At 47.7% G+C, this 24,305-nt stretch overlaps 2 protein-coding genes across 2 annotated transcripts; one reads left to right on the plus strand and one right to left on the minus strand.

Moving 5' to 3' along the window:
- Positions 1-3,857: 3,857 nt before the first annotated feature.
- Positions 3,858-10,014, minus strand: AHSA1 (activator of HSP90 ATPase activity 1). Its single transcript, XM_063160210.1, has 9 exons — positions 9,857-10,014; positions 9,317-9,507; positions 9,057-9,139; positions 8,286-8,403; positions 6,597-6,685; positions 6,133-6,267; positions 5,279-5,380; positions 4,688-4,739; positions 3,858-4,266 (listed from the first exon to the last, which is right to left on the minus strand). The coding sequence occupies exons 1-9, from the start codon at positions 9,934-9,936 to the stop codon at positions 4,094-4,096; spliced, it is 1,023 nt and encodes a 340-aa protein (XP_063016280.1). The 5' UTR covers positions 9,937-10,014; the 3' UTR covers positions 3,858-4,093.
- A 293-nt stretch (positions 10,015-10,307) lies between these two features.
- VIPAS39 (VPS33B interacting protein, apical-basolateral polarity regulator, spe-39 homolog) lies at positions 10,308-23,732 on the plus strand. The gene is made up of 20 exons (XM_063160211.1): positions 10,308-10,402; positions 10,531-10,623; positions 11,089-11,188; positions 12,489-12,632; positions 13,611-13,649; positions 14,005-14,069; positions 16,103-16,159; positions 17,079-17,171; positions 17,825-17,858; positions 18,298-18,400; positions 18,487-18,514; positions 18,668-18,741; positions 19,294-19,369; positions 19,657-19,791; positions 20,239-20,280; positions 20,679-20,768; positions 21,171-21,257; positions 22,060-22,149; positions 22,463-22,567; positions 22,834-23,732. The coding sequence occupies exons 2-20, from the start codon at positions 10,531-10,533 to the stop codon at positions 22,852-22,854; spliced, it is 1,476 nt and encodes a 491-aa protein (XP_063016281.1). The 5' UTR covers positions 10,308-10,402; the 3' UTR covers positions 22,855-23,732.
- The last annotated feature ends 573 nt before the right edge of the window (positions 23,733-24,305 follow it).

The raw sequence follows: 24,305 nt of genomic DNA on the forward strand, positions 1-24,305 counted from the left end.
CTTCACAGCTGCCTGGCACCATTGCTGGCCCCTGCCTGGGGGAGCAGGTGCCTCCTCTCAGTGAAGGATGCTAGAGGCTTCCTGCTGGCCTTCTGCAGCATCAAAACCATTGTTGCATGGAGCCCAAGCCAGGGGTGGCAGGCTGAGCTCCCCTCTGCTCAGAGAAAGTCACTCTTTCCCTGGAGGAGCATGCAGCAGTTACTGCTGTGTACATTACATGCCTAATGTGTTTTTGTCCTCTGCAACAAGGTCCTTGCTGTGTTGGATGATGGACCCTGCTGTGAAACTCCTGGGATACAGAAATCCCACAGCCACAGAGGATGGAAGCAGGAGAATTCCTGCCCTAATTCTGCAGGTGCTGAAGGCCTGGAGATGTCACCTGAAATCATACAGTGAGTCTGTGGCAGTCTTAAACTCAGTTTTGCCTGCTGCTTTGAGCACAAAACTTCCTGACTGGTTGCTGTTGAGTTGTCTCAGTCTGCCAGCCTGGACTGGAGCTGAGCTGGACCAGTCCCCTGGCACCCAGCATGCAGTGGTGTTTGTCTGCACACAGAAGGAGCCATGCCCAGATTTTGCTGGGGCACAGGGAGGGTGAGGAAAGCCCATCTCTCAGGGATGAACATGAGATTTTGTAGGAACATGTTTACAGCAACAGAGATCCCATTACCTGATTTTTTTCACGGCTCCAGCTCCAGGAATCCGCTTCTTAGAAAGTACACAAAAGCCCAGCTGGGCCCAAAAGGATCTCCTCTGGAAGGAGAAAAGAGAATGATAATGCCAGGAGAGTCTAGCCAAAGCCTGTGCAGCAGGTCTGAACTGCAATGCCTGGTATTAACCTGGGAAAGAGCAAAGTGTGGCTGTGGTCTGTGGGATCTTGAGTTAAAACTGTAGTTCCAGAGAAGAAATAAACCTTTCAGACACTCCTGTTCTGGCCTGTGAAGGGACACACCTCACTGTGTAGCTACTTGGTCATCTGTGCTGGTGGCACACCTCTGGAGCAGAAGACCAGATAAAAGCCCCAAACCCCAGCACACTGCAGGTTTTCAGCTGTAGTCCTGCTGACCTCACTTTTCCACTTAGTCAAGATAATTTTTCATTCTAGACTTGTCTCCTAAACTTGTCTTTTAGAGCACCAGTGGTAATGTAATTATTTTTTTACTTTTAAGTTACCAAGTATATTATCTTCTATACCGAAATGTACTGGATTCATTACAGGTTTATTAGGCCTTCCCTTATGTACTAATAAAACTGTTATATAGAGCATTGCCTACAGTCTTAAAAAGGTTCAAAGACCCCTTTTGGTTTGTTTGATGGTTGCTTCTTAGTCATCTCCATGTGCCTCATAACAGCATAGTCAGAGAGGATCCACCTCTGACTTCCATCACTGTGAAAAATTCACTTCTGTTTTCTGTTTTTTAACCTTTGACTTCTTTAATTTACAGGACTTTTCCCTGACAGATTTTTAAAGAGCCTTTGGATCAGAGTATACTGAACCTTGCTTTTCTCCCTAATCTTATACAACTCTCCCTTCCCCAAATAGCTGAAGGACTACTAAACTGTGACTGTTTTCCAGCAATTCCAAGCAAAGCAGAGGTCTGGGGTTTCTCATTAGCATCGTGCAGCTGCACTGGGGGTCAGCTGTAGCTGCAGGAGCGTGTGTCTGCTGGCCGTAGTGCAGTGACCTTCTCTAGCATGACTTAAGGCTCAGATCTCCTTCACCAAGTCAATGTCTGAAGTGGTGTAAGGCCTTAATTGCCATTGCTATGCCCTGTTAGAGCTGGCAGAGCCTTAGCACAAGCCTTCCTTCACTGCTGGGCCCATCCAAGAGATTCACATGTGAACGGCAGCCAAGGCCTGGCTACATTACACAGCCTGGTCTGCTGCTCTGGGGATGCTGATTTCCAGCCTACAAGGCAGAGAGCCAGCTGGGGAAGCACCAGCATAACCCAGGGCAGTCAGTTTTGCTGGAAGAGCCCTCAAATGGCCTCTGAGAAAAGCCTTGAGTCCATGAGCCCCATGCATGTGGCTTGCTGGCCGAGGCCAAAGCGTGCCCTATTAGAGTAGCAGCAGGATGCCTGAAGTAAACCATGCTTGTGATGAAAGGAAGGCAATTAAAATTCCACTTCAGTTGCCTTCCTGTCCCACTTCCTAACCTTCCAGCAGCAGGTGATTAGCAGGGCCTGCCTTCTGCTGCCCTGGCCCAGCTGTGGCAGCAGAGCCTGCAGCAGGCGAGCACTGCTACCACAGCACAGCTGCCAAAGCACAGCACAGACATCACAACTCAGCTGTCACCTTTGCCTCAAGCTGACCTAGAACCAGCTCATTTTATTCAGGTTTTAAATAATTTTGCTCTCCTTTTACCAAATTTTTGGCTGTGAACTCACTTGCTAGCCCTGCTGTTTCCCACACTGCTGTCCAGGATTTCCCAAGCAGAAAACCAAGCATAGAGGCTGTACAGTGGGATCAGTGTGCTCCATCATGTTACCCGCAGCCTACCAGGTGTGCACAGGGTTCATCTGTGCACAAAAATCCTGGCAAAACACCTACATCCATTTTCCCAGCCAGTCATGCTTTAGGGCAGACAATCCTGCATGGCACAGGGAAGCTCTGCCATATCTACAGCTGCCTCTTTGTACAACTTCCTTTGTTCTCACAGGTCAGCTCAGGGATGAGTACACACTACAGAATTTTGTTCATGCTGCATTCTTGATGTCTGTCTGTACACACTTTATCGTGATTTTTTCATACTTCAGCACTTCGGAGTAGTGAGAACAGGCAGAATGCTCTTTATAGTTTAAAAGGAGACTCCAACAAGTCTCCAACAAGACTCCATTCAGGATCTTTTTTAAAATAACCACTTAGGTTTTCTTCTTGTCTCCTCTCTTGAAGGGAACAGTTACCACATACAATTCAGATTTTAAAAAATAAAAAGCAAGAAAAATCCCCAAACCAGTAAATTTCACCCAATAACATCACTCTCTTCTAGCTTACTAGAGGAGCTCTGCAGACAATTCAGATTGTAAAAAATAAAAAGCAAGAAAAATCCCCAAACCAGTAAATTTCACCCAATAACATCACTCTCTTCTAGCTTACTAAAGGAGCTCTGCAGAAAACACTAGGAAAAAACAAAGTATACAAGAGAAGCTCATGCCTCAAAAAGAAAACCAAGCACTTCTCTCACCCTTAAGGTTAAGCAGGTTGACACTTCTGATCAGTCAGATTTTCACCCCTCCTATAAACAAGTTTATGGCTTTTGAAGACAGCTCCACGAACTAATGTATTAACAGGTGAGAACAAGCATTTTTTTTCTTCCTCACCAGTTAAAGCAATAGCTGAAGTATGATGAGCAAAAAGTACTGCATGCTGTAAACTGTAAATGGAGGGAGGAATTTATTTCTGAAAAAACCAGTCTGCTTCGGCCTGAAGCTCTTGGAGGTAGCTGGCCCTGGGCCCCACAATCTTCTAGAACCATTCTGTGGGTGGGAGTTTCCCTAGCACTGGTTTGCATGATTGTCGTTCCTGCAGAGCAGACTGTAAGAAATGACTGTGTAAGAAATGACTGTGTTAAAGGGGATATGCAAAGGAGAGGAACAGCTTGAACAGGATCACAAATCCCTTCAAAAATGGTAAGAGTTTGAAACATTTACTACCGGCAGATCAAAAGCAGAGGGAAAATGAGCAGCTGCTCAGACTAAAAACTGCATCAAGCTCATGCTCTGTACTCCCCCAGAAGTGAGGAGTAAATCACATTGGCATCAGCAATCCTCATTGATCGGTGTTTTTCTAGACAGATCCCTCCCTGAGCCGATCACCCAACCCTTTGAACTCAACCCAATCCGAGGACACAAATTCCACAGTGTTTTTTTAAGTTAGGTTTATTTAGCAATAGAAGTATGTACATGTAAGAGAATCCCCTGCAGCACAAGACATGCACAAAGCAGTGAGGGACTGAAAGTGGTGCTGCTCCATGGCCTTCCTCATCACCTGTCATCCCACTCTACTCAGCGGCAGGGCCAAGATTAGAAAGGAGCAGGCGAGAATTTTATCAGTCCATGTGGCAGAGTCTTCAGGCAGAGCCTCCCAGCAACCGCTATTAAAACAAGCGAGCACCATAACCAAATGTCTGTTTAATGCCCTCGAAGTAGTAGCGCTGCCAGCCTTGCTTTGTTCTTTCCTCCTCACTGGCAGGAACGCCCTTGCCTTCCAAGCACACCTCTGTCTCGCCACCTTTGTCATTGAAGTTCAAGGTAATGGTTGCAAAGTGCCCTAGAGGAAGCAAAGCAGGTCTGTCAGCAGTGTGTGGTACAGTACATACAGCCCCTGCAGGCTGCTCTGCCCCTCCTTTCAGAGGGCACCACTTGAGACTCTTCTAGGTCCTTCCCAGAGGGTCTGCGTATAGCAGCTGCGGGCCTTCCCTAGAAACACAGCTAGCAGAGGGCTCCCTCTCCCTGCGGCTTGAAGCAGTTGCAGCTACAGCTGCACAAGCAGCGACTTCATCCTTCCTACCTGGTCACTGCTCTGCACAGTGGCTGAAGATACAGACATGATAGTGTGGGATAGGAAGCTGGGATAACACTGGAGCAGCTCCCAGAACATCCTGTGCTCCCTGATCAGGAGCCACAATAAAGCGTGGCAAATGGGGCTGGTATCCCTCAAAGACAGGCAAGTCCATTTCTGGACTACTTACCAGCTGGCCAAGATTTAAATCTCCATTTCATAACAAGTTGCTTCTCAGGAACCTTGAAAAGGAAGACAAAGATTGAGTAGCAATTTTGGGAAATCTTACAGTCTAATAGAAAACATCTAGAATTGTGTTGATATGAATGAAATCTTAAGAGATCCCTTGTGAAATGCACACACAGCGGGAAAGAGATTTTAAGTGTCCTTTTCTTTTCAATCCCCTTCAAGAAAGGCACACAGCCCCAAACACTGAGAGAGAGTCCCTGACTGTCCAGAAGACTTTAGTGGCAATTGAGTCAAAGAGAAGAAGGGTCAGTTACTATCTTTAACACTCCTCCAACCCCTGACAACTAAAATCACAAAAAGACAGGGAGATCTATGACTGGAAGTCACATTTTCTCCCCAGGCTGAAGTGCCACACATTTATCCATACTACTAGGAATGCTTCAAGAGCCACAGAAATTATAGGTAACTATTGGGCACCAGGTAGAACCCCACAGTTAGCTAACAAAAGCATTATAACAGAACTGATAGGAAGTTACAGCCTGATAACAGTGCTGCCTCTGAGCAAGATACACCTGAACTGGTTAGTACTTACTAGGTCAACAAACTCTCCTGTGACACTGCCATCCAGCAACTGAAACTTGCCTCCTTTATCGGCCTCCAAGGTGGCTTGTGCGTGGGTGAAAGCTTGGACCATCTGAAAAGAATTTAGGAGCAGATCTGTGTTACTTGACATTATCTTCCTGAAAACTTGTTGCCTAATGCCTCCCACCCAGCTACAAAAGTTCTGGATGAGGAGGTGGGTCAATAGTGTAAGGTCTTCAGCAAAAGACAAAACCCCTGGCCAGAAAAGCAAGTTTTTAGCTACTACAGCAGCATTTCACTTGCCCGAGGAAAAAAACCTCCAGCTTTCATAGTGCTATGCAGTGTTCTGACTCACACAGTGATTTACTTTGTTGATTTCTTAATGAAACCTAATTCTCAGAAAAATATTCTTTGCTTTTCCATTTTTCTTATCAAAATAGGAAGAATAAAAGACTAAGACTGTTTAAATAATGATACAACGCTGCGCTCTCGTACTAAACTATGTAGTGCAGAAAAGTGGAAGCTATTCCCAAAGCATGTTTTTGATACCACCTAACCTTAAAAGGAAAAAAAAAAACCAGAAGCACACAATTGTAAATCCCAAGTGATCTGGCCACATGCAGTAAGGGATACACCTACAGACAGATGCTGACAGCAGTCTGGAACTTGCTTCTGGTTGGCACTACTCCCCTCTTGTTAGCTGTGTGAAAAGATGCACACACAAGCTTTCAGCAACACCTCTGCAGAACAGCTTTCTTATTCCAGTCTCATGGATTGTGAGTGTCTGACAGAACTTTTTAAAAACCTTACTAGAAAGAGCCTCCTATATGCAAAGAACAGCTCTGAGAAGAAGGCAGGCATTACCTCCTGAGTAACAAATACCCGGTAGAGCTCCTCAGGAGATGTTAAGAAGGTGTCCTTCAAACTGATCTTACAGGTAGGGATCTTGACTCCTATGGACTTGGACTGTGGTATGGCAGTGCTGCTCCTGGCAGCCGTCTGACAAAACAACATGGAAAACAAACACATACACTTGTTTTCACTGAAAAAAATCAACAAATGGTTCACATATGCAAGGGGAAAAACCAAGGCTATTAGTAAAGATGCAATAAGATACAACCATACTTAAATGTAAAAAGCAGATTTATTACTTTGCTTGGAAGAAACATTATGTGCTGTCAAGGGAAACAGTCACATCTGTTCCAAAGATTGCCAGTTCCTGAAAATATACACTCTATACACAACAGAGGTTGCTGCTGTAAGTCCCAGAATCTAATACAGCATACCTTTCTTCACTGATCCCAAAGCATGTTTGCAGTTTTGTTTACCTTGCGCTCTTCTGCTTTAGGAGCCACCTGAGGTGCTGTTTCCATATGTTCACCGTTCACTGTGGGCAAAATCATGCCCTGGGTGAATTCTGGAAAGACAGGAATGTGCCCATGAAACCAATTAAAGATCAAGTAAACCTTCTGAGTGTACTTTGAAATACACAATCAAAAAGGGCTTCCTGGTTTTCCCCTTGCTCTTGGCTAGCATCCATAACTTGAAACAGTGTTCAGAAAAAGTAAACAGACCTCTTTTCGAAAGTAATTAATTCTTTCCCTCGCTGCTCTCCACCAAAGGCCCTGTTAGAACCTGTCTACACTAACAATGAGGAACTTAACTCCTCTTCCCAGCCCAGACAGAGCATCTTCCACACACTGCTCTCACATTAAGGTTGGTTAGCCTTAGGCTTACGTAGCTTTTTTCCTCTCTCACTCTCTAATGTAAATTGCAATCACATCACACCTCAAAAACTTTTGCCTTGCTGATCTAGACACACCAAACCAAGCTTTTTCACTTCTTGTATCGCTGCAGTAAACAACAGTAACTTCCAACTCTCTCTTTGATTTATCTTTATTGACACCAGATGCCAGGACTGCACATGGAAAGCCAGACAAGCCTGGCCAGCACTCTGTCCACCAGCACTAACACTTCTGTAACTCCATCAGAACCTTCAGCCTCGTTCAGAATCACATTTGCTTTTTTTCCAGCTCAGTCACTCCTATTTTTACCAATTATACAACATTTTGCTCCTTTTTCTGCCTCTTCATCTGTTCAGAGTAGCCAAATTCCATTAGAAAGCAGAACTGTATCATATGTGCATAAACCTGTACCCTGCAATACTTGGTTCCCACTTCTTCTCATTTATTGCAGTCCACAAGATCATACAGATTTTACTGATTAGCATTCTTATCTTTCACTGGGTGACTGCATCTCCCAGCCTGAACACTACAGTGCCTGAAAAAAACCCAAGAGTACAGAAATTTAATCCTGGAAAAACAGCAATCAGTGGTGGTTTATACCCAGCATATCTAGGGCATGTAATGTAATATAGCTAACTGGATATAAAAAGCAACTGTGGCATTCCCAGCCTGTATTTGAGAGGAAAGCCAAACGCAACCAAAGGGCATTGATTTAACTCAAACTGCTGGACTCAGATTTAACTTAAAAAAAAAAACTGATCCAGATGCTGAGACAGGTCATTAAAAGACACCAACAAAACCTGCAGAGCAATTTTCAGACATCAGTTATTCTAAAACCCAAGTAACACCAGATGTCTTTACCACTGTGGCAAGAGGGAAAAGAAAAATCCAAAACAAACTACAAAGTGGAGAAGATATCACTTTCCAAGGCAGTTAGCCAGCTGAAGGCCAGATTGTGCCACAGGCAGTGACTCTGTCACTGGGGTGACCAACATGTTTTACTGGCTTTCATTTTCTCCCTAGCTTCAGGATATGAAGGGCATTCTCAGTTTTAAAACATAAATTCAGAATTACTGTATTACCACCAGAGCCAATCTTTCTGGGCTGAGCTATGCTGTCTAGAGCCAGAAATGCTTCTTCCCAATGAAGCAGAAATGCTTCTTGCTCTGACACCTTTCTGTTGAGATGGAGAGAGCATCTCTTTACTCCCATCTCTTCTTTAGAATTAGTCCATATGGGTTCCCATAACACTTCTCCCTCTCAGTAACATACCCGTTTTCAGAGTGCTGATGTAAGTTTTCATTGCATCTCTAATTTTCTTTGCACCCTCTTGCTTCATCAGGGTCTTCAAGTTAGTCTCAGGCTCATCTTTAGCAAGGCTGACAAGGATCTGAACAATGAATACAAGCACTGATTAACAAGGACCTATGTTCACAGCTCTTTTATTACTCAATTCAACATCACAGACTGGCTAAACTTTCATAAATAGCCCTGCAGTTTTATTAATTCTTCACTTCACCTCTCTCAGCCTACAGCGCTGTACCTGTGTGCCTGAATACCTCCTTGTGCTACAGAGCCCTCTGCATCCAGGAGACAGGAATTCATTTGATAAAGGTACAACATGATGGGGGAGCGACTCTTTATCAGGGAGTGCAGTGACAGAATGAAAGATAATGGTTTTAAGTTGAAAGAGGGTAGATTTAAAGTTAGAAGAAAATTCTTTACTCTAAGGGTGGTGAGGTATGGAACAGGTTGCCCATAGAATCTGTGGATGCCCCATCCCTGGAGGTGTTCAAGGCAAGGTTGATGGAGCTCTGAGTAACCTGCTCTAGTGACAGATGTCCCTGCTCATGGCTGACAGGTTGGTAATAGATGACCTTTAAAGATCTCACTCAACCCAAACCATTTTTTGATTCTGTTAACTTAAACAGCCTCTAACAGTAAAAACTTCTACACAAATGTTCTAAGAAAGGTAACAGGAAACAAAATATTAATGCTATGAGTATTCCTGTTGGAATAGTCCGTACATCCAGCTTTGCTTACCTCAACTTCATCGATGTCGTTTTCATCTGAGAGATTAGGAATCTCCACATAACCTTTGTACTTCACTCCTGTCTTTGAGGTGCCTGCAATTATAATCATATTGTTCAAATCAACCTTTCTTACTCTGGTTGTTGTCAAAGCAAACTTGTATTGTATCCAAATACGACACTTCCCTTTATTATTATTTCCCAAATGAGACGTGTATCCTTGATATTATACATGAATCTGACCTTGAAACAGAAGGGGTACATATCACTCACCAGTCCATGCCAGCTTGATAGCCCACTCGTAGAAGAAGATAAGTTTCCCTTTGCGGTTGTTAATGGAGGCCTCTCCATCCAGTTTGCTCACTTCTGTCACCTCACATGCCCCTTCCTCACCCTCCACCCTGACAGGCAGGAGGAGAGCTTTCAGCCGCTCCGTGGACCAGTTGGAGGCATCCCTCTCTGTCCTGCAGGAAAACCGAGCAGGGTGACAATGCGGGACAGGCCACGCTGACAGTGCACATCGGGACTATCCAGGGCTCCCCAGTCTTGTCTCCCTGCCCCGCTTCGACACAAACACACAGACATTTCTTCCCCAGGCCGCCCGCAGCCATTCCCCCGGCACCCCTCGGCTCGGGTACCCCGGCACACCCGCACGGAGCCGGGGCCGCCCCGGAGGCTCAGCCCGGCCAGCCCCGCCTCAGCACCGCTCCGCGAGCAGGGGACGGGGGCGGCCCCTCTGCCCGCGGCTCCGGCCGCGCAGCCCCCTCCGTGCCGGGGCCGGCGGGCGGCTCCGGGAGCAGCCGCCCCGCTCACCAGTGCCAGTTGTTGACGTTGGTGGCGTCGGCGCGCTGCTCCACGATCCAGCGCGGGTCTCCCTCCCCCCACTTGGCCATCGGGACCGGGATTGCCGCCTCCGCTCCGAGCGCCCGTGGAAGCTGCTAGAACCGCCGCGCCGCCTCCCGCCTTCCGCCCGGCGCGGGCCCTTCCGGCACGCCCCCGCGGCGCCACCCCGGCTTATTGGTTCCGCGCGGCTCGTTGGTTCCGCCGCGCTGCAGGCAGCTTGGGGCGGGGGCTGGTGCTCCCGTCCCGTCCCGTCCCCGCCGGCTCACAGCTCCCGGAGTCAGCCCACAGTTCCCAGAGCCCAGACACCGCTCGGCCGCACTCGCAGCCCGCTGGGACTGGTAGTCCGAAGGCAAGTCACTGCGGCCTGCGGGGCACGCCGGAACTCGTAGTGCGTGAACGAGGAGCGGCCGCGCCGCGCCCAGCGGGAGAACTACATGTCCCGGCGTGCTCCGCGCGCGCCTGCCCCACCCCGCGCTGCCCTGCTGTGAGCGCTGCTGGCGCGGGAGGGGCGGCGAGGTGAGAGAGGGGCCGGGGGCGGCGGGGCTGGGACCTGGACCTGGGGCAGGGGTGGCGATAACCCCGAGGCTGCCGCTCCCTCCCTCCATCCCTCCCTGTGCTGAGGCAGCCGCGCGGTGCCTTTGCAGATGAGCAGGGTGCGGGCGGACGAGGAGGAGTACTGGCACAGCTCCAAATTCCGGGCCTTCACCTTTGACGATGAGGATGACGAGCTCTCGCAGGTAGGGAGGGTCCGACCCTGGAGCTGCCGCTCCTACACCCTCGCCGGGTGCGCCCCCGTAGCCGTCCCAGCACGGGTCTCGGCCCTGCACATCGCGGAGGGTCGGTGTTGTGTCGGTGATTGTCACCTCCTGCCCGCTGCGGAGGGTACCCAGGGCTCCCGTCTCTCTCCGTGGTAGCCAGTCCCAGATCTCAGGAGGACGCGCTTCCTCGGCCACGCACCAACCGCATCTCCCGCCGGCCGAGCTGTTGGTGTCCATGCAGGTGTCCTTGGGGCTCCCAGTGGTGAGGAAGGGCTCCTATGTCTGCTGCATAGCTACAGGACTAAAATGCCACCCCGAGAAGAAACAATGGAAGCTGAAGAAGCTGTATTCGAAATTCTTTGGGAGATGTTTGATGATAGTAGGAAATGAAGTGCATTCTGCAATTCTGATGGTCCTTATACAAGGTCACTCTTTTGTGTGTAGCTGAAGGAGTCCAAACGGGCAGTGAACAGCCTTCGGGATATTGTCGATGATGATGATGACGACTTCGAGAGGGTCAGCTGGAGTGGAGAACCTGTGGGAAGTAAGTGCAGAAGTAGTGCAAAATATCTTTGAGACAGAGGGAGTTTAAAATTGCTGCTTAAGTCAAGTCACTTAAGTCAGGAGTATTATTTGCTATCCAATCCTGCATATCTAATCTGATTCAAGTCTCCCAGGTCACACTGTGACCTCCTTGATTTACCTGAGCAGATCCACTGAAAAGAGGGTGAGCAGAAGCATGAATTGTGTTAAAAAAGAGGAGTGCAGACATTTGGAGGGAATTCACTGTGTTTTTTCTAATATGTAGCCAAGCTCAGAGCAGGTATTTTGGTGGTTATGATCTGATACTTGTCTTGCTCAGGTGGCCTCTGAGATTCTAGGTGATCATTTCCTTCACATCACTGTCTGAAATGGCACTATTTAAAGTTTCTGTGTTTTGGCCCCACAGCATTTTAAGCAGATATCCAAGGTTTCATGTGTGCTTATAGAATGACTCTGACACTTAAAATTTGAAAAGGAACTGTAAACATTTAGCAGATGTGTTTCTAGTGATGATGGGAGTGAGTTCATGGCCCACACACAATCCTGTGTGCTGTGCTTTTGAGTTCATGTCCCACAGAATTGTAACACTTGCTAGCCAGTGCCAACCCATGAAAATTTTTATATGGGTCACCCAAAGGATCTTCAGAGACTGATCTTCTTGTCCTTTGCTGTAGCTCTTCCCTCTGCTTTCTTTTCCCACCCAGGGTCTCTTCACCTATTTTGGTTTTTTTTGTCTGTCATCCTGATCCTAAAATACATGTGTTGTGCAGCTGTGTGAAAACAAGGGGAAACTGTATGGAACAGGCAGGAGGGAGACACATGCATTGTTGCCAGCAGCAGATGCACACTGAGAGCTGTTTTGTCTGTGTGGGAAGGAAAACTATCTTAGTCTTCAGTGTTGAGGAAAGCATGCTCTTAGGCTTCTGCAGTTGGAGCTAGGCCAGGGACTCTGTCTTGCTTTGTATTTTTGCTACAAGGACCATGCTTTGCCTCATGCAATAATCCATAAAAGGTGGGGGTGTCTGTGTATTCCTTTCACACAAGCCATAGCCAGCTGTACAGTGTTGCTGAAACCAGCCATTTCTGGAGGACAATGTGTCACTGCTTACCAAGCAGCATTATATGAGACTGCAATTCTGCAAGGAGAGATGGATGCACTGTGTCTACTTAGTGCTGAGGGTCAGGCTTACCTTGATGTGCTAGTGCAGAACTGACCAGCACACGTCTGGTAATGTTTCTGCCGTGCCAGAAGATCGTTCTTTACAGACTTTCTGGGATAAAAATGACATATCTGCACACAGGTATCTCCTGGTCAATCAAAGAAACAGCCTCTGGCAGCACTAGCTCCCTGGATGGCCGAGACTCCAGCCTGCAGAAAGGCTCTTCCTCCTATGCTGCTCTTCCCAAACAAGCTTCTTCCTACTCCCTAAGCAGCCTGTTCAAAGGTGAGGTTCAGCATATGCCATATTGACAAATGTGTTTTCCCTTGAGACTGTCAAGGGGCAATGTGTTATGTAAATTGTTTCATCTGAAGTATTGCAAAACAGGGAAGCTCCCATCTCCTCAGGATGGAAGTGTATTGCTCTCTGGTCAGAAATTGAAGACTGTCTGGTGCAGTAGATCACGTGTTTTTTGTGGAGTGGGAAGGGGCTTTGGAGATTACAGCTTCTTAAAATCCAGGTTCCAGAGAGCAGCAGGGTAGAGCACAGCACTGTGTGGCAATCCATTTGGTTGGTGGAAGGACCAGGTTGCAAAGGGACTGGCTTGACCCACGTACCCCTCATTTGATTTTGAGTTGTGAATAGAAGACAAATTGATTATGCTTTATTTGGAGCTCAGCTGGCTGTGTTGGTGTTGGTTCAGCAAACACATGACAGCAGCAGTGGCAGCGTAGCTGGTTATGGGGGGAGCTGTGCAGCAGGCTGTGGGCAAACACACACAGCTTGCAAGAGTTCAGCTCTGTTCTCACACAGCAAGACAGCAAAGCAGCTTTTACTTTGTCTCTCTTTCTCTGGGGTATTTTTTACTCTCAACTTTGACAATAAGGTGATGAAGAAAGGCATCCAAATTGCAGCCCTGGTGGCTGGAGCTGTCCATGTTGCCATGGCCTATGTTGCAGTGCTATGTGCTTGAGTCTCTGCTCTGTAGGTAGGTGAGTGAATTCAGGTGTAACCTCTACTGGCCTCAGCACCAAGAGAGCAGATAGGGATGGAGTGTGGTATGGTTTGCAATGCCACAGACAACTTCAGCACCTTAGAAAGTAAGAGGTGAGCCCCACTGTGCTGGTGTGGTGTGAATCACTGTACAGGGAGGCTTGTTCTATGGCATAGCTGCAGCAAACTGGCTGCAGTCTAGGCTTATGTTCCCTGTGCAGGAGATGCAGCTGGTGAAGTGACAGTGTCTCATCAGTGTTTTTATTTCAGGACGAAACAAACTCTCAAGTTTCCAGTCCCTTTCAGATGGTAAGTTTTGGGGCCCTGCCTCATCCTGGGAGGGGTGCAGATTTACATGAAACTAAGCATTTCCAAAAAAAAAGGGAAGTGTCATCTGCCTTATGATGCAAGAAGGGAAACTGAATCATGTGCTATCTAAAAGTTGAATTGTGGCTTGTTCTTTCCTCAAGGAAATTAAAGAATTGGCATGATGATTTGGGGTAATTACTTATGTACAACTGAAAACTGTTTTAGAGTAATGCTGTATTGCCATTTGATGCTGAAGTTTGGGTCTTCTGCCATGAAAACCAAGAAAGGGATGGGTTTGGAAGTGGATGTGAATCAGGATTTTTATGCACTACTCATGTATGCCTTTTCCTCTCAGCTCTCACTGACACAGGAGTTAAAAACTATGCCCCAGAGCTGCGCAGGCCGAAAGCTGAGTACAAGGTGAGCAGCCTGTGCTTGTTTTACACCAAGATTAGTGGACTTCCTACTCTACTGGTTTCATGGGAGGTGATTATTTGCTGTTTCAGACAGAACAGGGCAATGCAGAGAATAGGACAGGGAGCTGCAAAATGCAGCCTTGCAGTAATTTAAGCATTCTCTCTTTTTGCACAGAAGTATGGAGCATTGCAGGGGGTCTTGGTTTTGGTTACTCCTTTTAATGAATAGCCTAGCAGTCTTTGTGGAAAGGATTTCAAAATAGTGCTTTGTCTGTAAGGTGCTTTCATGTCAGGTCAGATAAACTGGCATCACATGTGGTTTTTACATTTTTTTAAATATGAAAGTTTTGAAATTTCTTGTTCACGAATCACTGGGACAATACAGAGGGAGTTGTGCAGAGGCAGTGTTTCAGTTGGCAGGAATGTTTGTCTACCAGATATGCAGTGGTAAGTGTTAGAGAATCTAGAGGATTTTGGGACTACGTGGATTCCTCTTACTAGGTGTGAGATTGTGGTCCCATGTCCCTAGGTCCAGGCAGTAACAGGACTGAGCTTATATTTCCTGCAGAGACAGACATGCACAATACTAACACAGCTGTCTGCACAGATTAACACAGACAGACCAATGCCTTTGTGAGTAGACACATACAGAGAACACTCAAGCTTCATCCTGAGCTTCCTCACTGGCTGACCAGCTCCACTAGTGGAACATACACACGCTGTATGGGTCCCTCCAGTAGCTGGTCTTGGACATGTGGTTTGTTTTGTAGCTGAATCCCAGACCCCAGGCTCCTCCAGTAGCTGGCACTTGCATCCTTGAGCTGCCAGGGTTCATGCTCCACCTGTCCTTGGCCATCTGATCCTCCCCAGACTGGTGTATTTTGTCAGTTAGCCATTAATGACAAAACCTAACAGACAGCACTTCCTCAAAGCACAGCAGGAGAAACAAGAGTGCCCTGTTGTGTTCTGTTCTGGGCCTGCAGAAGCAGTGAAACAGGAAGGAGGAGGATTATACAGCCTCTTAAGTGCAAATAGGGGTGGGACAAAAAAGGGAAAGCTAGTGGCAGCTTTTGATGAGTGTCCTGACAGTGACAGGCTGAGAAGATGCCTCTGGCCAGAGGTGCTGGAGGGAGCTCTGGTGCTCAGGATATTTGACACTCAGCTGCGCATTGCTTTGAGAGACTCATGCGCAGAGGTCTCCCAGTAGGACTGGGCCCGACCTTTCATCCTTAGATTTGGGCTTTCAATAAATCTTCAATGGATTTAAAATTCAGTGTCCTCAGAGCTGGTTCTTGTTGCTTCCTTTCCCTGGGCCTTTTGAGGCAGAAAGCTGAATTGCAACTACTGGCTTGAGGGCCTCACAGAGACCTAGATGAGATGACTTTATGGAGTTAGGAGTGGCCTGGGCCACCATCACTTTTTATCCAGTGCTTCAGATCGTAGTGTCTGCCTGCTGCAGGGGCAAAATTCTGGTCGTTGCAGCAGTGGTAGCATGTGACCTTAAGGTGGTCCTCCTCCAGGCTTCAATGCCCTTGTCACACTGTCCTTGTCTTGAGCAACTCCCCAGGTGCTTGCCTGAGGCTGTTGTCCCTGTTCTCCACGCTGCTGTGGAAAGCTCACCAGCAGAAGTCTGTCTGAATTGTAACAAGAAACTAACTCCTTGCCCTTCAGTTTTGGGTTAGTCTGTTTTGCAAGTATTTTGTTTGTCCTGAAAGCAACATAGTTTGCAAGGAAACAACTTGATGCAATGCACTACTTATAAAGGATATGATGACAGATCTTACTGAGGCACTAGAAATGCTGTGTTAACATATGGGCCTTTAGCTTCCCTCCACACCAGCACATGCAGAGTCTGAGGGCTCAACATTTGCACCTGAAAAATGTACATATACATCCTACTAACACCTCTCCTGGAGCAGCTGGATGATCAGTGTGAGTAGCTATATGTAGGCCAGCACTGATGCAGCAGAAGTGGAAAGCAGCTTGGAGATTGCTGAAATGATCTGAGGCTTAAGTGCTTTATTTCTCTTGTGGCAGGATTACAGTGGTGACTGGAGCCCCAAAGATACAGTCAGGAGAATGCAGAGGGGCAAGGTAAGGACTTTGCACTCGCACCTGCTTGTAAGAGATGGAGGGTGGGTGGTCCCAAAATGCTTTGCACTTTGCTGTGCTCCTGGCTATTGTGGGAGCAAGGAGGGGATCTGTGTTGCTTGCAGCACCTAGCAGGGATGGTGCTCTGCCTGTCTGTTACTTTGCCAGGTGGCAGTGCTGGGATCACACTAGCTCAGGAGCAGCAGGAGAACTTCAGGGTTTTGTTGCTTTGTTAACTTGAGTTATCCCCTCAGCAAGGCTCTGACAGTAGGTATCTGTACTGCTTTGTCCCTTTCTACCCCTTCTGCTCCCTGGGGCTGGATTTATTTTAAAATATGAGAGGGTGGGGCTTTATCTCCATTCTCACTTGGTGGCAAATGGAGGGAGGAAGACAGAAATGGTTTCACTGGAGCTGTAATCTTAGTCTCAGCTGCCTCAGTGTGCAGTGAACACATAGGGAGATTGTGGTTTCACTCTGCATATATCTCCTCAAATGCTGAGGTGAGCTAAAGGCTGAGAGAGGCCACAGATGTGGGGTAAGAAGAAGGGAGAAAGAGTTATGACTCTACTTATCTGGTGCCCTTTGTGGAAAGGGGCTTGTAGAGTTCCCTCCTCTTGTCAGGGCTAGTGGTTTGTGGTGTACAGGAAAGTTTTGTCTTGTTACAAGGGTGTTTGTGCTGAATGTACATTGTCTGCCGTCCTAGACTGGGCAGTAATGAGAGTTGACTGCAACCCCTGTGGACAGATTTCCAGGGATTATGTGTGCATGTGGTTTCAGCTAAATGAGAATTTCTCCACTCATTGGGAGGACAGTTATTCATGTTGCTGAAGGGCTTATGGGAGAGGAATGAATAATAACTTGGATTCAGCCTGAGGATTGTCTCATGTCCCACATGCCGCCTTCTTCCTGTTCTATCTCTAGGTCTGCTCTCTAGAGAGATTTCGCTCCCTGCAGGACAAGCTGGTGCTCTTGGATGAAGCTGTGGCAGGGCACGATGGGAATGTCATTACAGCTGTGAGTCCTGCTGGGGCTGTACAGGGCTGGGACTTGTGGGTGGCCCCATGGAGAGTGCTTGTGAGAATGCAGTCAGCTGGCCACCTGCTCTTGCAGGACTGGGGGGTGTTCTTTAGTTCAAACAGTTACTAGAAATGTCAAAGCTAAAGACTGGGAAATTCTGTATTCCTGCTGTCTTTCCTGCCACTCTGCAGAATTGATGCTAATAATAAGGACTCTGATCCATCAGCCTTACAGATTTTTGCACCTACTTCTTGAAGGTCAAGGTTTAATCTGCTCATTTCAGCACAGAAAATCTGGGACCTGGCATTTGGGATCTGGGGCCTCACCAGTTTTTCTGGCTTTTAAAATATCAGAGAGGAAATGGGATTGTGTTAGAGCTTACTTCATCTGGGTCTTTTAATTCCTTTGTATTTTGCATGGAAAGATTTTCCTTTGTAAATTTTGGTCTCACTTATCTAAACTCCAGAGCAGGAGCTAGGCAGCTGTGGCCCAGGCTCACTGCTTGTCCTGGGTGTTGTGGGTACCAGAATTCAGTTCAGTTCTATAAGAGCTGAGTTTTCAGAGGCCCTTTGCAAAAACTTCTCTAGGCCTTGACCAGTGTGCTGTTTGTTTGTCTGTCTTAATTCTGACCTGTCTGGCTGTGCTCACAGGTCCTGATATTCCTGAAACGGACGCTGAGGAGAGGTGAGCATGGCTGGGGCTGGGATTTCTGTAGTGTGTTTCAGTGAAGGATGGAGGGAGTGATTTCTTCACAGGGTACAAGTTACAAAGAGAGCATCTGGGGTATTGCTTTTTTACTAAGCATGAAATATTTTTGTAGCAAGTGTAATGTAGGAGGCAGTGGGGATGGTGATGCCTACAAAGGCTCCAGAGAGGAGCTTTAAGCAGTGGTGGGTGGTGGTGATGGGATGAATGAAAACTATTCTCTAGAGGTAGCACTTGGCTGTGAATTCAGCTGTCAGCCCAGTGATTGGGCTCTTCTGTGCTCCAGCCTCCAACACTGTGATTTGAGATGTGATGAAGTTGATGAATCCTGCCAATGGCTCCATGCACTGTGCTCAGTCCCCTCTGCTTGGTAGTGCTATCTTACCTTACCCATCTGTACATAAACTCTCCCCTGCAGAGATCCTGTTTCGGGAGCTGGAGGTGCGGCAGGTGGCCTTGTGCCATCTGATCCATTTCCTCAGAGAGACAGGGGAGCAGAAGTTCCTTCTGGATCTGCTCAGGTGAGGCTGTTGATCCATCCTGTGGCAGGCTGAACACACTGCTAAGAACCTGCCTCCAGGTTAATGCTTCCAATTCCCTTTTGCAGGTTCTTAGACAGGACTGAGGAAGTTGCTGTGAGTATTCCCAGGAGTATAAACTCCCTTACTGCAGGGTGGGAGGCTGGTTGCAGAGTGTGTGGGAATCAGCTTTTTGTCCCCATTTCACCCTCTGGAAATACTGTATCTCCCAAATCCATGAGAACACACTGCTTCTTTCTCTCCCTCCAGCTGTCTCAGTACCGGGAGCATTTGAACATCCAGGATGTAGAAAAAAGGAGGGAATTTCTGAAAGGTTGCATTGGGTAAGAAAAAATGCAAAAGCAGGGGAGGGATGTGGATTCTTCACAGAAGGTGGTAGTGAAGAAAATTAAGCCTCTGTGCCAGTGCCATGGCTTATGTGGGTTGAGAGCTGATGTTGATTTTCCCTTAGTGGGGGAGTGGGAGTAGTGTTGTGGGTACAGTGTAGACCAGAGAGGAATAATTTGTGGTCATCACTAGTCCAGCAGCTTTTGGTGGTAATTCAGGAAGAAAGATGCTTCAAGGGACTCTCTGATCATTGACCCTTCAGATTGTGATGGATGAAAGTCTGGGTGCCTGAGCACTTGAGGAAGTTGGTAGCATCCACTTTGGGTTATTCTCTGAAAGGTACCACATAATGTTTCTTTCTCTGGAGCCTGTCTAGGAGAGAGCCAGTTGGAGAGGGCAGTGGGTCAGGAACTTGAGTAGCCATTCAAGATGGGAAGAATGGGAGCTTGTTTGGTAGAAAAAAATTCTTCCAAGAGTAGTTAGAAGTAAATGAAGGATTCTGTACTTCAGAGCTTGTCACAATGTCTCTTTCCTTCATGTCTGGCCAGGCTGCCATTTTCAGCTGAGGATACCTCCCACATCCAAGACCATTATACCCTGTTGGAGCGACAGATCATCATTGAGGTATGAAATCTCTGCTGGTCAGGAGGTGGCTGGGACTACCTGTGAGATCTCTTGCTGTCCCTGACTTAAACCACTTTGGATTTAACCAGCCTGCCCTGGCTAGTGTATTTGTAATTGCTGTTCAGGCTGCTGTGCCAGGCACATGTGAAATACCAGATCTGAGACTTGATAGCATGTTGGGGCTGTGCTTGCACACTGCTGTCACAATGGTCTCTAGGTCTCTATCCCACAGCTATACAGGCAGTTTTCTGGGCTCATGTTCCCTGTCTGTCTTGCTGATTCTGCAGGCTAATGATCGGCACTTGGAGATGGCTGGGCAGTCAGAGCTGTTTCGGAAATATCCTCGCAAGGCTTCAATTCTCAACATGCCACTAGTGACCACCCTCTTCTATTCCTGTTTCTACCACTACACGGAGGCTGAGGTGAGGATGTGGCAGAAGGTAAGGTTGCATCTCATCCTTGTAGCCCTCGAGATGTGAGGTGGTCAAGCTGTGGTATATTAAGGAGAAAAAGGAAGAGAGACTTTGTCTCCTGGCACCAGTTTGGGGCTTTGTGCTCCAAGACATTCAACCTGGCACCGTTTGTCAGGGAGTTGCCCCTAGAAACCACTGTAAATCCCATGAGGCTGAGCTGCGTGGTACTGGTGATGCACCAGTTGAGGATGCAGGAAAACCAGACCAGATAGCTAATGGGATGGGATAGTTGCTCTCTTCTGCCAGCTGCTTCCTCCTGTGGCACTGACATGAACAAAAAGCAGTAAAATCTTGAGAAGATTGACTCTGTGCGAGGCAGATGCCTTATAACAGGTGTCTGAACCCCTGCTGTGGCCTGCCCTTCTGAGTTTGCACTGACTTGTCTGCTTTCTCTAGGGAATGTTCAGCAGCCCCACCAACCTGAAGAAGACATTTAAGGTGCGTGAGTCTCCCGTGTTGTGGCAGCACTAGCTGAAAACATGCACAGACAAATTGTATGTAATGAAGGAGCTCAGTAGGAGGAATCTGAGGGGCTCAGCACTGAGTTAGGGAGGAGACCATGGCATCCTTTTTGAGCAGGGCCCTTCTGGAGTCTCAGAAAGGCAATTGGGAGCCATGTGGAGAATTTCAATGGATGTACCCTGTCTGCAGCAGCACTTGCAAATCCCCACTCCCTAGTCTCTGCAGTGCTGTGTATGGCATCAGGCAGCACCTTGCCTCTTTGCCTGGGTGTTGGTGTAGGTCCTGACAGAGCTGGGGCAGATGGCATTCATGTCCAGCCCACAAAGACCTTCTGAGCTGTGTTACTGTTCTGACTGCAGCTTTCTGCCTTGCAGATTCCTGATAAGCAGTATGTGCTGACTGCCCTGGCAGCCCGTGCCAAGCTGCGGGCCTGGGGTGATGTGGATGCCCTACTCACCACCAAGGTGAGCTGCAGAAAGCCTTGCTGGGGACACAGTCTCAAGTTCTGGCATCTGCTACTGATAGCTGGCTTGTTCTGAAGTTACTGGACAGACTGGTTTTATTTCAGCAGGGCCCAGCACCTCTGCTGCAGAGTGTTGCAATACTTTCCTCCTCTCCCTGCCTGAGACCTCTGCTGGGCCTGGCTTGGCTGCAGCAGTAAGGTCAGAGAAGGGGGCTGCCCCTGAGCTCTGCTACCAAAGGGATTGCAGCCAGCCTGTGCCCAGCCACTGCCTGAAGGGCTCTGCAGTGGGGTGCATGTGATGGCTGTGGAGTATGGTGCTGGCACTGGGAGAAAAAAAAAAACTAATTTTCTTGTGACTGGAAGGATTATCCTTTTGGGTTAACATAGGTTTGGTTCATTTCAGAACTGGCTGGGTTACACCAAGAAGAAGGCACCTATTGGCTTCCACCGGGTGGTGGAGATCTTGCAGAGGAACAATGCTCCAGTGCAGGTGAGGCAGGAACCCCTGCTAATGACCTGCTCTTTGTTGGGATTTGGTGTATGAATGACTCCTCAGGTGAGCTGCTTCCTAGCTGGAAGTGGGAGAAGCTTGCTGATCTTTTGGCTTTGCCAGGTGGGCGCAGCACACAGCTGAGTGACCTGTGCCTCAACAGAAGGTGTGGGTGGTATTGAGGGCTGGGTCCTAGCTCTGACTACAGGAGGAGCAGCTGGCCAAAGTTGGCTGGGAACTCTCTTCCCATGTGCATTGCCACCTTTCTTTGCTACATTAAATTTTCTCTTTCTTAATCTGGCTGGCAATGGTTAACCTGATCCGTAGCAATGAGGTAGCCTAACATTCTGTTGATAGGAGGAAAAGTGCCAGCAAAACCTCAGGTCTGGACATGAGGAGAACAGACTTCAGGCTACTCAGGGAAATGGTAAGGTCCCCTGGGAAAATGTTTTTGCAGGCAGTGGGGTCCATCAGTCAGTTTTTAAATATGACCTAAGGGTACAGTAGCAGGCAATTCCCAAATGTTGGAAGGCAGGCAAGGCAGAAGGCCAGCTTCACTGAACAGGAATATTCTTTTGGAAATAAGACAAAAAAGGAAGGTGACATGAGAAGAATACAGAGATGCTGCTTGCCACTGTAGGGAGAAAATTTTTTGCAGCCAAAGCTCTTGAGGTCACTTGTTTCCTAAAGAAGGGGCCAACTCTGTGTGACCAGCAACCTTGAAAGGTTTTGGGACTGGGTGAGGGAATGAGGCAGGACATACCTGCAGAAGGGAGCTGACACTCTCTTCTGTCTCTCACAGGTGCTGCAGGAATATGTGCGCCTGGTGGAAGATGTGGAGACCCGGCTGAACCTCGCTACCAAATACAAGTGCCATGATGTTGTCATAGAGGTAGGTTGCTGCTGTGTGAAGAGTTGGGACACAGGCCTGCTTTGTCTCTCTAGCTTTTCTGTTCTCTGTCATGTGCCACTTCTGTCATGTGCCTGGTGGTGTTTGTTTATCCCTGTGGCCTGGGAAAAATGCTAAGGTTCCCAGTAGAAGTCCATGAGCCAGGAGAGTGGCTCCTAGCATTTGTGCTGTGAAATTCTTCTGTGTTGGGAACTGCATGGGGGTTTGTAGAGTTGCCCTGCCATCTGCAGGACACCATGTAACCACTGAAGTGTCCCTTTCTCTCAGCTGGGTGCTGGTTTTGCCCTTTATCTAGACCTACCGGGATCTAAAGGATCGTATGCAGCTGACAGCATATAAAGGCAAGGTGGAGCGGGGCTCTGCAGAGGAAGAGAAGATAAACAGCATTCTCAGCAACATGGTAAGAAATGCTTACTCTTTCTTCCAGACACTCTCACCAGAAACAGGTAGAGATTAGGTGTAGGGGCATGGCTGTCCTATGCACTTTCTATCCCTGCTGGGAAGCTAATCTTTTGTTTGCATTCAGGGTAGGAATGAGTGGTTATACTGATAGAAATGGTACGCTCTGGCTGTACCTGTCCTTGTCAGGAATTGGGAGTCACTAAGTTGGCCCCTAGGGCTCGGTGTTCAGCATTGCTGTTAGTTGTGTCTTGTTCCCTCTTCTAGCAAATCCGGTGGAAGAACTGAACACCTGTGGAACAGCCTTGGCCATCACCTTGTCACTGAAAGAGGGAACTGCAGAACCCAGTGCAGAGCCAAGAGAGCAGCTCTGTTACTACTCATTGCATGATCAGCGTTCGTCGGTGACAGTGGGTGCCCGTGCCCAATGGGACCGTGGCGCTCCGGGTGGTTGAAGACAGCTACTAAACTGTGGCTGGCAAAACCATGGTACTGATCCAGCAGGGTTGATTCTTTTTGGAATCTGATTGTATTTGACCTGGCTGTAAGCCAGGCATCACTTGTGTGTATGGAGGGAAGTTGCTGGGCACAGCAAGATGAATGTTTGCTCTGGGTGGTGCCTGGGCTTGTTCTTGCAAGAGGAGCATGTCAGTCACATTTGTGAGTCTCTCCAACAGAGAGTGCTGACCAGTCCCTGTAACAGTCAAGCTGGCTTGGGCATCACTAATCATGGCTGTGTCTGGAGTAAAACCTACCTGGACCATGTTCTCCCTGTGTGAAAGTGCTGGGAGGCAAAGGACCACTTGCATTTTTTTTTCTTTTTTTAATTCTGGCTCACTCTAGGGAAAGAAGTCATGCAGAGAGCCAGGACAGCAACCTCTGCCAGTATCCTTCTGCTAGCACTCTGCAGCATTTGGAAGATCCCTTTATCAGGGAAATACCTAATGTAGAGGTGGTCAGAGTCCATATGGGTTGGATGGAGAGCAAGTAGGAAGCTCTCTCAGTTGACACAAACCTGCTGCCCCAGCAGCTCTTTTCTCAGAAAGTGTTATGCCAGGAAGGATTGAAATGCACTTTCTCAGAAACACAACTCCTCAGGCAGCTGCTGGCTTCATCCTTTCAGACCTCACTTCAATTCTGTAAATAAAGTTGTCTCTTTCTCCTTGGCCTGTTTCTTTCCTTTCCCCACTAAGCACATTGTCACTCTTGTGTGTTAATCCTGAGCAATTTATCACCTCCCACAAAAGGAGTTGTAGGATGTTTTTTAATATTCTGAAAAGGACAGTGCATGTCACTATGGAGTCACATTGCTTGCAGCAGTACCTTATTTAACACCTTCAGTGCTATCAGCACAGATGAGTTAATTTTAGAGTTTGTAGGAGAGTTTGCTGCCACAGAGGGTCACACAAAGACAGTAGATTTGGATTCGAGCCTCCCTGATGCACGATGAACTGTCTTTTTTTTTTTTTCTGTTGGTGTTTGGTTTTTTTCTAACAGAATTATTTGGGTTGGAAGGGACCTCTTGATCATTTAGTCTACTCATGCTTTAGCAGGATCACCTGGAACAGGCAGACCAGGACTGTGGCTGTGTGGGTTTTCAGTATCAATTCAGCTTCTCTGGAAAACCTGTTCTGAATTTGGCAATACTCACAGTAAAAGGTGAGTTTGTGTCTTCAGATGGACCAGCACATTTTAGTTTATGTCCAGTGCTCCTTGTCATCACTGAGCACCACTGAAGA

This window comes from Melospiza melodia, chromosome 6, assembly GCF_035770615.1.
Source record: "Melospiza melodia melodia isolate bMelMel2 chromosome 6, bMelMel2.pri, whole genome shotgun sequence".
NCBI lineage: Eukaryota > Metazoa > Chordata > Aves > Passeriformes > Passerellidae > Melospiza > Melospiza melodia.